The sequence below is a fragment of the Heloderma suspectum genome, chromosome 5, assembly GCF_057233095.1.
Source record: "Heloderma suspectum isolate Gila_16-S chromosome 5, 16-S_ref, whole genome shotgun sequence".
In the NCBI taxonomy this organism is placed as follows: Eukaryota; Metazoa; Chordata; class Lepidosauria; order Squamata; family Helodermatidae; genus Heloderma; species Heloderma suspectum.
Window position 1 is genome coordinate 45811824 of NC_139462.1, and position 12784 is coordinate 45824607.

General features: G+C 41.1%; 1 protein-coding gene across 15 annotated transcripts in view; it reads right to left on the reverse strand.

Annotated features, from left to right (window-relative positions):
• Positions 1–1246: 1246 nt before the first annotated feature.
• Positions 1247–12784, reverse strand: part of PDE5A (phosphodiesterase 5A) — a 123284-nt gene continuing 111746 nt past the window's right edge. For 13 of the 15 annotated variants that reach the window (XR_014792053.1, XM_084855928.1, XM_084855920.1 and 10 more), the window contains 3 exons: positions 10228–10302; positions 9526–9609; positions 1247–8183 (listed from right to left, as the gene is read on the reverse strand). Coding sequence is in view for 14 of the 15 variants with exons in the window: in XM_084855928.1 (XP_084712054.1) it covers positions 8046–8183; positions 9526–9609; positions 10228–10302 (297 nt within the window). In the remaining variant the exon portion in view is untranslated. Of the gene's footprint in view, positions 8184–9525; positions 9963–10227; positions 10303–12784 lie in introns of those variants that run through there. The other 2 variants (XM_084855922.1, XM_084855931.1) reach the window with 2 other exon arrangements.

A 12784-nucleotide genomic window follows, 5' to 3' on the forward strand; every position in this document is an offset into this window, starting at 1 on the left:
CTTGCAGGAGAGATGCTGACATCCATGGCACACAAGACTCAACTTCCTTTTAAGTCTGTAATCTTTGTGTCCCTTCAGAATGTTGTAGTGGTTTGGTGAAGTATATGGGGGCTTACTTTATTTATATTTATTATTACATTTATATCCCGCCTTTTTTCCTCTTGCAAGGAACCCATGGTGGCTCACATGCTCCTCCTCCTCTCCATTTTATCCTCACAACAACCCTGTGAGGTAAATTAGACTGAGAGTCAGGGACTGGCCAAAAGTCAGCCAGTGAGCTTCAGGGCTGAGTGGGGACTAGAACCTGGACCTCCTGAGTCCCAGTCCAATGCTAACCATTACACCACATGGCTCGTTTCCAAAATATCTGGAAACTCTCATACCAATAAATCAAATGCTGATCCAATAGTCTTGTCCTTCCTGCCCATGCTTCAGCCAAGCTCTCCAGCTTTTTTATTCTTAAAGCATCATATGTACAGTTATTTAAATGCAGATTCATACCCATTTTTTTAAAAGCAGTTTGAGAAATTGTCTGAGGGAGGATGGGATTAGGGACTTTACCTATTTCACTTGTGTGCACAGTCAGCTTCTATGGAAACCATGCAAAACACTTCCCCGAGCTTCTCTGGGTATATATCTCAGCAAAGTACAGTGTATTTCACCAGGGGTCTCAACACTCCAATAATATACATTTATTTGCACAGTTGGTTTCTGTTGTTGCTCAGTAACTGTAACTTGAGCTTGCCTTATTTTTCAATGTCCTTTTATGCCACTTCATTTTGTGTTTTAGAATGCATTTATTTTGGATTTGAGCTAGCTGAACCCTAGTCATATATTTTTAGAGAGTAGCTGTAATTGCAAGCCTTGCAGATGTAATCAACCAACTGCTGGGAGATGTAGCTTTAGTGTCCCCTGGTTGTTAGCACTTGCTAAGAAATGCTATGCTATTTCTCACTTAAGTGAAACAATTCTGAAATGGAGTAACAAAGATGGCCTAAATCTTAAGGTTGTCATTATAACTTTAAATATAGACAAATACCTACCATCCAAACTGTGGTTACCCAAAAATTTATTTATTTATGTCCCGTTTTCAAAACTTTGAAAATATTCTTCCTCTCCCAGAGCCTGGCACCTTTTGGCTGAACTTCTATTTATCCAAATCTTTTGAATGGCCAAAGATAAATCAGCTTTTAAATTGGACAAATTGTCAACTATATCAAAGATAAAATGAAAACAACAAAACCACTATCTTCTTGCATTTATTGTAGAAAGCATGGAAAATGGTACAATAAAAAGCAAAAAGAAGTCAACTGAGTAGTCATTAAGAGAAAATTACTTAGCTGCATATTTTCTTTCTCAGGCTGCATAATACATTTTGAAAAAAAGGACAAATCCCTTAACTAGTTTTAATAGTGTTTGTGATTCAAGAGTAACAGAGAGCCAAGCCTTCAGGAACCCACCAGAGTTAAAGACACCAAATACATCATAAATGACTTGGCCTAGTACAAAAATACTGTGCTCAGAAACTATATATATTTGTTCAAATGTTTCAAAAGTCAGAAGATTATCAACACACCAAGTGGCAAGTGACAATGTGTTCAGTATTTCTATGAACTATAAAAGTAATGTATTTCAAAATCATGTACAGTGTTTTTACTGCATTCTTAAGAGACATATGCATGCCTGCGTCTTGTGGTATCTACAGAGAACTTAAATTATAGCTTCAGCTACACCTTTAAAATCCCACTGGAATCAACAGGGCTGACTGACCATACTTACTAGTTCGGTGAGTTTTACTTCAAGGATTTGGTCCAGAGTTTGTCTCAATATGCACAGGAGATATGGAGCTGACATATTTATTTATAGGAACTTAGGAAGCTGCCTTACACTGAGCCAGACCATTGGTCAATCTAGCCCAGTATTGTCAACACTGACTGGTACAGACTCTCCAGCGTTGCAGGTAGGCAGTTTTTTCCTGCTTTTCCTGGAGATGCCAGGGATTGAATCTGGGACCTTCTGCATGCCAAGCAGGGGCTCTCCTAGTGAGCTACAGGCATTCCTTACCTTCTCTGTGGGGCTCAGTTTTGGCCCTGTTGGGTTTAATGGTACTATACCAATAACAGAGGATGTAACAGAACTTATATCATCAAATGAAAGCTAATTGTATTCAGCTGGTTGAAGCCAGCTATTCAGTTGAATTGCTTATTCATAGATATTTTCAAGCCATGGTGCTTATATACAAGTCATCTGAGATACACCCCTCTTTTAAGAACAGTAAGTTTTCAGATGATATTCTATATCAAAGATTTCATTTTGTCGAATATCAAATACTAATTCTGATGATATTCTTCAATGTTATACGCCTCAATGTCTTGCTATAGCATAGTACATCCACCCAGGCAAGGCTGCTGGCTCTGATTTCGGTGGGGCTGTGAATCCGTTCTGGGTTTCAGTCTGAACCAGTCAGCACTCTAAAAGAACTATTCAAGGTACTGAACCTATGTTGGGGATAGGGTTCAGCACTTTGGATGAACTCTTTAGAGTTCTAGCTGGTTCTGAATGAAACCTAGAATGGATTTACAGCCCCACCAAAATCAGAGCCACCAGCCTCCCCTGCATACACCTTGGAAATGGCTTCCGAGTCATAATTTTTTATTTCAAGGCCTACTCTACACATGCATGGTCATCATTTGATGACCACAACACCAAACAACAACTTGCATATGTGAAAACGCTAAAACAGATAAAACATCACAGATTCAGTTTCCTTATTACTGCAGTTTTTTTCAGTGGAGGCAGTTCAGATTCAGACGCAAATTATGAAATGTTAAGTAGTTGCCTGTTGAGAACTCAAGTGATTTATATGCATGTGTAAACCACCTCCAGGAGCACTACAGCTCAAGGTGGGTTTCGCTCAAATGCCTATCGTTTTGAGGCTCACCATTCTCTTGGGAGTTAATCAAATGGTTGCCTTTGCTTTGAAGCTCATCCCTCTCCCTCTCTCTGAAACCTACACAGATAATTGGATACTGCCTTTGAGAACAGCAACATGTTGTATATTTCAGTGATAAATGCTCATAGACTGTGCATCTAAAACACAGAAAACCAGATGTCTGGTCCTATCTGTCCTCACAGCCAACAGAAATTAACAGAATAAGAACAAGTTTTTCCTTTGAGCTCAGGCCTTTTAAAATACACATTTTATTTATGAACATATCACTCTTTTCAAATTTGCTTTTTCTGGTTTATTTGCAATTCATTTGAGACAGAGGCCTCCAACTGCACACAGTATCACAGGACTTTATAAAAAGCTGAGACTGACAGCTAATTAAATTACTTTGGCCTCTCTTTCTAGGTTGTAGATCTAAAAGGATGAAATTCTCCCTGAAGCCTTGACAGCCTCTCACAAACTGAATGAAATGTAAGATCTGAATATAAGAAATGATATACATGCTGTAAATCTCTGCACATTTGCTTGGGAGTACGTACCATTGAACTTAGTGGGACTTCATACAAAACATGCGTAGGATCAGACCGCAAATTTTCAAAAACTCCATTATGCATGACCTCTTGTCACATATAGTCTAACTAATGAATATGCACAGAATCACTTAAGATGGGTTTGTTACCCTACAAAGCTTCAGCAATGCCTTTGAGCCCAACATCAGGAAAATTAAAGCACAGTTAAAGAGATCTTGCCACTATTCAGAACTACATTTAAGCAGTGGTGTGGTACCTAATCTGTGTTAGTGATCAGAAGGATATGACTGAGTTCATTAACTAGAATTTTTTGAAATGTTTTCTTAGCATTGTGGGAATGTCTTCAATACCTTACTATTGCAGGTATGAAAAATACCTACTTACTAAGTTTTAACCACCCTGATCATATGAACAATGTGCTACAATCTGTTAAACATTAGCCAATTATATAGTATTTATAACATACCTTAATATATGGGATTCAGATTTTAACCTGTGCTAGTCAGTCTTAGAGAGGGAGCCATTTCAAACAATGCTATGTATTCCAAATCAAGTAGCCTGCAATATAAATGCATGCCCATACGTATGTCCCTACTGAACTACCATGACAAATGAGGCATCACACAGTACCAAAATACTTCCCTCAGAGGAAATGTATGTTGTCATTCAGCTGTCATTTCACTTATCTGCCAGCAGCATGGGGTGACCTACTTAGCTTCAGTGTGCTGCAGGGTACTGAGGGCTGATGAGATTGTAATGATTTATCATCAACAGTACAAAAAAGTAGTTATTAAAAGGTCAACCATGTGGTTTCTTATTCTTCTTATCATATGTGCGTGTACAGCTGGAAAATATAGAGAATGAAATTGTTTAGTGGTTATGGAGACAAAGCAGAAAGGAGGTCCTTTACTGGACCACCTCCTAGCTTTAAAATGTTGTGATCAATTGCAACCTCTCACTGACTTTAGCCAACCTATTAATTTGCAGAAAGACAAGTCTTGGTCAACGATACTAAAATCAATGTTTTGTTGTTCTTTTATGGCACATAGCTGAATAGTAAACAGAAATTATTAGCTCCACTCTGAAAAATTGAATTCAGGTTCACAGCCTTACTATTGCTAATAATAAACCTATCATTTGTCACTAGCCATCCAAAGTCACCCAGCCTAATATTCTTTTTTTGTATGTGTAACATTATCTTAAGTAATAATGTATTCTTATGAACTACTATGGGTTGGATTCAGATTCTGCCTTCCTCAAGAAGAAGGGACCTTTCTCGAGAAGAAGGGCTCTATTTGTGGAAGATCCCTCTACCTGCTTTTTGGAGATCCCCTTCAGCTCACCCCACTCAGCAGTGTGTAGCCTTTTCAGGGAGCTGGAACGTCTGCCATTGGGAGGAATGAGGAAGTCCACTTCTGCCAGTGCACTTGATCCAGTGTAAATCTGGATCCAACCCTATGAGTCCATTCATATGGTGATCTGGGCTTTATATTGATCAATGCAGCTTGCATGAGTTAAAAGCTGTACGATGGAGACTGGATTATGATGTGACTACCGCAGTTACCAAGTGGAAGCCATTATACTGTGATTCAGGCCAAGATAGGGGAAGGGGGTCTCCATGGTGATATTTTACTGGTTGCATTGTTATTTTCATATCACTTTTGCTTTCCATAACAAATCACTCTGACAGGGTATTTTAATGCAGTATTTGTTTTACACAATATCCACATAGGTTTCTTTCCTTCAACTTACCAGCACATAAGTTAATCAAAAGATGACTACCATCTTGGTAGCCTTGGCGGTTTCTCCATTTCTATGTCATCCTTCACCATAGCTACCAAGTATGTTTTACTTGCTTGAGACATCTGGAATGATCGATGCGGCAAGCATAGGGCAAGAGGCTGAACTTGGCCTTTGGTTCTGTATATATCCTAGCTAGAGTATATACAGTGGTCAAAAGATTTCAAATGATTGAACTTCTGTGGATAATTGCATAAATATTGGACATGCGATGGTGACTCTGCTTTACTGACTTCTTCAGATCCCAACATTTTGCTTTAAACAGCATTTTGGAGGGGCAACTGTTTGGTGGAATACTTGAATGTCCCTTTCAGACAATGCAAATGTGTAGAAATAGCACATAGTACAGTCCTTGCTGGAGTGTGCCACTTCAGACTGGAGATGGTAGATTGAGTGTTTGCATGCACACACACCCATGTAAAATATAAAACACCCTGCATATAGGAAAGCTAGCATATCAAGGAGGTGTTTTAAGCCTACTCTCCTGCCTGACATGCCAGCTTTCTACATACAGGGAGTGTTTTTATATGGCGGAACATACAAACATGTGATTACACAGTATATCCCAGGGTGAAACAGCCTAATTCTGGAGAAGGACTGGACCATGTGATTTTCTTGATAGAGCAGAGTGGCTGTTAATCCTTGGATATGGAAAAAAGATGAAGCTGGTCAGGTAGCACTGTTATTGAATAAACATTTGAGCATTGGTATGTGCACTTTACTGTACTGATTGACATTGCTAAAGAGCACCCCCTCAAATTATAAAAGCAGAAGTGGCAAAAATCTTAGACAGGGAAACATGTTTCCACTATCAAACATCTTGCCTGCTCACTGCATTTGAAGGCCTCAGTGCCCAGGCTGATAGCCCCATGTCATTGAATGGGACAGATGGAAGTGGTTATAGAGCTGCTTTTTCAGATGGCAGCCAAATATTACACAGGTTAGTGACTCTGCCTGTTATGGAGGTAAAATCAGCAGCTAATCATTTGGAATGTTTAAGGATGTTCCAGATCAAAAAGAGAGAGCACTCTTGTTAGCTCTTCTTCTTAGCATTATAAAGATTAAGTGAACCCTCTTGCTCAAACCTCATCCATTCAAAGCTCCTGGTCCTTCAAACTGAATCGTTCACACTGTTCTGTGTCTTGTGTCTGTAAGCACAAAATTATGCTAAGGGGATTGAGCCAGAAGGGGTTTGTGCTGCATTAGCAAAATGTGGAGGGAAGCCTTGCTCCTACTTTGCAATAAAGCCCCCAAACAAATGTGTAACTTTTTCAATACTGAGCAAAAATAAATGCTAAATATTTGACAGATGTGCTCATTTACCCTAAAAAGTATTACATATGTGAAAATCATCCTTTTAAACATCTGTGTGCAGCCAAAGTTGTTACCACAAACAAATCTTACCAATTAAAACCTTGGTTTTGATATGGTAATATTATTGCTTGCAGGCAGTGTGATGGTATTTTAAGATTTGTTATGTCTATGTTCCCACTTGAACTAATATTCTTTGACTTATTTAAAGCTATCTTTTTAAGTCATAGCTCCCTGAAGTTCTCTCAGCTGTTTCCATTTGCTCTTACTGCTTTAAGACTTTGTGGTTATGATTGTTCCAAGTCAAACGGTCTTATGAATAACCAAAAACAGCCTTCTTTCCAAAATTCACTCATAAAAACTCCCTGCAATTACAAGCAGTTGTTTTTAAGTAGTCTCGGCTATTTCTTAGCTCTGATCTCTTTAATTTGATTCAGTTTTACGATATCCAGAGCAATTCTCATGTTCTGGAAAAAGCCTGGATTTCTTCACTTGCTCACATCGCCTCATGTGCTGCTTCGTTCCAGCGTTTCTTTAGGCAGGATGGCATTAAGCTTGCCCGCTGAGGAATGATCCCACCACACTGAAAACAGCCCCAACATTCATGCAGTAATCTCTTCCCCCTGTCTCTATTCCCGTTTTCTTTCAACTCTGCATCTGATTCTTCCTCAGCTATGATGATTTACTGTATTCTTCATAAACTTTCCATCATTTCTAAGGACCTCTAGTCAGTTTATTTGTAGATCTCTTACAGTGGCCTTGGCCCGCTGGGTAGTTAACAGCTCAAGTTCAGTTACCTGACGCACTCTCATGACAGAAGAAGGCACAGAGGAAGTATACTCCCTCAAGACACTGGACTTCAGCCCTCTGGGGCTCAGTATGCTTTCCCCTGAAAACACTGGCTTTTTTCGCAACAAGAGATGGCAGGTCCAACAGCTCCCAAAGCGAACATCAACCAGCTTGCTTTTCCTTATCTTCAGGCTTCCAAAGACAACTTTGCTCTTTCATTATTTATACTTACAAAATCAGACAACACAAAAGAATGAAAAAAGTGCCAAACATGGTAATTTTTAAGGTACTGGCCATTGACCAAAACTAAACAACTATGTACAACTCAGAACCAAGAGGCTTCCGAAGCAGTCCTAGGAACTCCCCCCTTCCGTACCGTTGTATAAAGCTGAGTCAAGCAAACTGGACCTGCAAACTGCAGGTCTGTTCTCCCTTGTATAAATGAAATATTGGAAATATACAACTATGATACATCATACACATAAAAACGCTCATGTCACGTGCCCGAATGCTGTGCAAAAATATACGTCTCTTGTTATTTAAAATACAGCAGTGGCAAATTATACACCTATTTCATACAGTGTCTAGCAAAACGTTAAGTATATCCAAATTACTATATATAAATATCTTCTTTGTAAACCGACGTTTCTTAACGAAGTGCTATCTCAGTTCCGCTTGGGCTGATTGCTCTCTCCATTGATCAGGTTATTTTCTTGCTGCTCAGCTAAAGCTTCCCATTTCTGCCTGTTTTTTCTGCAGCCCTCTAGCAAAGGGTAGCACGCTTCCGATATGTGTGACAGTGCCTGTAAATGGAACAGAAAATCAGACCAATAAAGACCAACAAGGAGGGGAAAAAAGTATCTATACTTTAGGGCTTAGCAGTTGAAAGGAATGTGTTGGGAACTGAAGTCCTACCTATATAAAAAGCACACCGGGCTAAGGGATGAGGCATGTAACTAGAAGTGGACCTGGGGAAAGAGAGGTATCCCTCACCCCTGCATTGACTTTATGAGGTCAGTCATGCCTTCAGCTGTGTGGACAGCCAGGGTCCAGGATAGGCCTACCTGTTTATATTATGAAGATCAGAAGTTCTGGAACAGGTTGCCCAATGGCTGAAATTACAGTCATCTAGACTGATATTACTAGTCACCTGCGATGAGTAAAAACAATGCCTCCAAGTAACTATGCAGGCTTAAAACCTAAAACATTGCAAAATACTGGACTGCATCCAGCTGCCATCTTAATTTCCTAAGAACGCCTCTGAACTCCATGTTTCGCCCATAGGCACTTGTGGAACAAGACTATGGGAGAAGCTAGAGGCCCGTAATTTGCTTTGAAGTGATCTCAGCTGTCAGCAAGAAATTTTGTTATTAAAAAAAATAGAAATAAAAAGTAGGAGGGGTGGGGCACCTCGGCAGGCACCAAGAAAGATATCTGAGGGCATACTGGTGCCCTCAGGTGCCACGTTGCCTACCCCTGTTGTAGACTCTACAAGCAGAGTGTAACTGGGACAATACAACACTCTTACAAGGAAGAAGGTCTGCCACCAGGTGCAATTTGGGCAACCCTCAAGTTGCACCCCAATTTTAGCTATCTTGCTCTGCCCCAGTCTTCCAGCACAGCCAATTGTTGTTGGTGTTCGCATGTGCTCTCTCTCTCTCTCTCTCTCCCACATATACACACATACACACTTTATATTGGCCCCTCCTACAGGTGAATTGAACATTTCAGGGAAATATTCCCAGCAGTTAAAAGAACATTAAGGTTCCCATTAAAGGAGATAAGGCTCTTTTGTCAAATCCCCAATTCCCACCCATTCACAGTAATCAGAGAATAAACCTAGAACAATATTTCAGAGATCTTTCCTTTTTACTTTTACTTAAATAGGTCTTACTAATACTAACTCTTCACTCTGTAAGGATCTTCAAACCACTTGCTCTTGAGTATTTCCTTTGAAATTAATGGGACCTCTTTATGCCATTAAAAGATTGAAGCCCTGGTCTTGCAACCCCAATTCACACAGGTAGTTTCATCTCTCCCACTTGTAGCCTAATGCTTTTGAGCAGCAAATAGTTTTGAATTCAGCAGTTGTAGATAACACAGATGCAAACTCTCCTATCATATAGGGCATTTCATATATGGTACCTCATAGAGCTGAATGCAGATGGCATCAATGAATCCAACTTGCATGCTGGGGATTTTGTTTTTCTTCTCTCGGTTCATTAAATCCTGAAAATCATACAACACGCACTTTGAAGCAAGACTAGTTATGTACCTGCCAAAAATGTGGCCCAGTACAGCAACCTATATCAGTGGTGCACATTAATACAGCATCATATTATAGTCACAATCATCAGTTGGTGTGGCCTAGTAGAGGTTGGTCTGGGTTCAAATTTCATCCCTAGTACTCCTAAGTAGCTTTAGGCAAACTACTTTCTGTCAACTTTAGTTCTTCCATCTGTAAAATGGGAGTTTCAGTTATCTACTTCATGGGTTTGTTGTGAGAATTCAACCATTCATTTCATAATAATATTACAAATGGAGCGTCTGAAGTGAGTGATTTCAAGGTCACACGAACAAATCTGAAAATACAGAAAGTTGATGCAAATTGATATGGCTGCAAAATACTGTACTTCTCCTTAAGATGCTACTTCCTATACAGTTAGCACTTCTTTGTGAGAGACAAAACCTAGTTAGCTATAATTGTGGAAAAGAAGAGATAATGCTCATTTGGTTCTAAAGATGCTGGATAAGGAAGTCTATCTACACTGGCTTCTACACATGGAAAACCACCATCTAAATAAGTTTGTTCAAAAGAAAAGTTCTTTAAAAATGGTTCTTACTTACTGTTGGTTCTATGTTGAGTTCTTTTCTCTCCTTATCTCCTTGGTCAAAGAATTCTGTAGCTACAAGCTCAGCTATCTATATATTTTTTAAAAGAAATATCTGAGCCACTTTGCTAGTTGGTTTAATTACTATTGCATTATAATAAAATAGATATGAATAGATATAATCAAATATAATCATATCAAAATTGCCATGATCAGGATTAAATATAAATTTACATCAAAAGAAATTCACATAGTATGTATATGATAACTAACTCAAATGAAATGTATACACTATTATACAATATTTAGAAGAAACATTTCCCAGGAATTCTTCCCACATTTTTAACCCATCCCATAACCTTTTGTAATGTCAGTTTGTACACTTGCCAGATTTTCTGTAGCCATTTCTCTTTTAGAGGGAAGATGCTGTCGCTTCCAATATGTGTGCTACAAGCAATATGTTGTCAATAATTTTATAGCTTTTCCATCTTTTCTCAGAAAGTATCTCATGCTTTTTAAAAAAGATCTGCTTCAAAATATTAATGTGGAGCAGAATAAGGACAGCAAATTTTGTCCCTGGTAAGTCCATTTAACAATACCGGATTTGACTCTGCTCCTTTAGGGCGAATGTCTGAAACTGGAAAGCTGCACCATCCAGGTGAGTGCTGAGAAGGAAGTCAGCATTCTGTTTACTCAGGTGATGATGGGGCACAGAACAACTTTCTCCCCAGCACCGTATCCACTCCTCCAAATAGCGCCAGAGTAATCAGGACAGAATCCTAAGAGGCTCAACCAAATTATTTTCACATAATGAGGCTGTGAATTTTCTGCCCTTGTACATATAGTACTTTACAGGTTCTAAGGAATAACTCTGCAAGCTGCCAAAAAGTATGTTCTGCAAAGTTCCAAGGTGCCTGGGTGTTGCAACACAACCAGGGCTTGGCTCCGGGGCTCATCTACATGAGCAATTTACTCCAGCGCTGCTGCCTCTCAGCCTCGTTAAGGACACATGACGCAGCTGCCACTTTGCACCAACAGTGTGGTTTCTTGCCTGGAAAGCCACACTCTCGTAAAGGTGTTTTGCCCCAGATTTTCTTCTTGCTGCAGCTTCAATGCAGTTCATGCAGAGTGTGCCCTGATTCCCTGAAATAAATTCAGCTCAGTATGGTGGGTGTGCCTAGGGGCGTGTTTGGGTCTTACATCACCGCTGTGCAATCCCCTTTGCTTTTGTTTTTCCCCCCTGCTGCACTCATTTGCAGCTGCGGGGATGAACATGTCTACTCAGAAGTAAATCTTACTGACCTGCACTGCACTCACTCAACACAGGGTGAGAGGGGTGGGGAAGGTTATTGTTCTGAATCTACGCCTATCTGGAGTTGCGAAGCATCGCTACAGGGTTAATGAGCTTGAAAGGTGCTTTGTTTTCCCCAAAATAAGCCTGAGCTTTGGGATCGCTTCTGTTCTTTTGAGGTCTCCGCTTCTTCTCTGAGAACAGCATAAACATGTCAACTCGGAAATAAGTCCCCCTGACTTCCACTGAGGTTGAATCCCTTTGCATGCTACGGAGGCATGGAGGTGGGTGGGAAATAAAAAGAAAAGGCCTGGGTTGGGGGGCTGTGAATCCTCCTCCTTCCAGAGAAGGGCCTCTGTGGAGCCTGGGCTGCCGCCATAGTGGGAGAGAGGGTGCCGCGGATCCTCCATTGCGCCACCCGCTCTCCACCCCATGGCCGGGCTGCTCCTGCTAAGCATGCTGCTCGGCGATGCTGGAGAGGAGGGGCATGCGGTGGTCCGTGCACATACTCCTCTGCCTCACTGCACTTAAGAGCGGGGCTGAGAGAGGAGGGGGGAAGCCTATGGGGAGGCTGGGGGGGAAGCTTGTTGATGCAGTGAAGCTCCACCTGTCTACCATTCCAAAGCAGTTCTTTTTGGGGGGATATCCCGCTGTAATTGGCTGAGTGTACCTTGGAAGGAGTAAATCCAATTTCCTGAAACTGCTGTTTAAAACAGAATCAGGTTACGAAGCGTTTCCATTTAGATGGCCCCCCAGGACCTGCCTTCCATTGACAGAAGGGCTCCACTCACAGAAGGTGCCGCTGCTGCCTGATTTTCAGGGATCTGACTTTCCCCACCCTGCCCCACAGCTCACCTCATTCAGCAGGGTCCCCCAACTTTCTGTCCAGCACTTACAGGGAGCTGGAGAACTGCTGTGGGGAGTGGGGGGAACATCTGCTTCTGCCACCCCAGTTGCATGCACCTAAATCTGGATGCATCCCCAGTTCTTTCAGCACCTCAAAGAATAAGGATCCAGACTTAGGTGTGTGCGACTGGGCTGGCAGAAGTGGACCCCCTCCCCGTGACAGTCCCTCCAGTCCCCTGAAAATGCTACAAAAAGGGTTGTGGGGGGGTGGGGTGTAGTCTTTGATGCAAAGGAGGGATACCTAAAAATTGGACCAAGGGAGGAATGGCCAGGGAAGTCAGCTGCAGGATCCAACCCTATGGCTCTTTGTGGAACCTACAAAAGGCAACGGGTGCAAATAGGAACAAGATGTTGAGGGAGATGGAGGGGGCGCCTT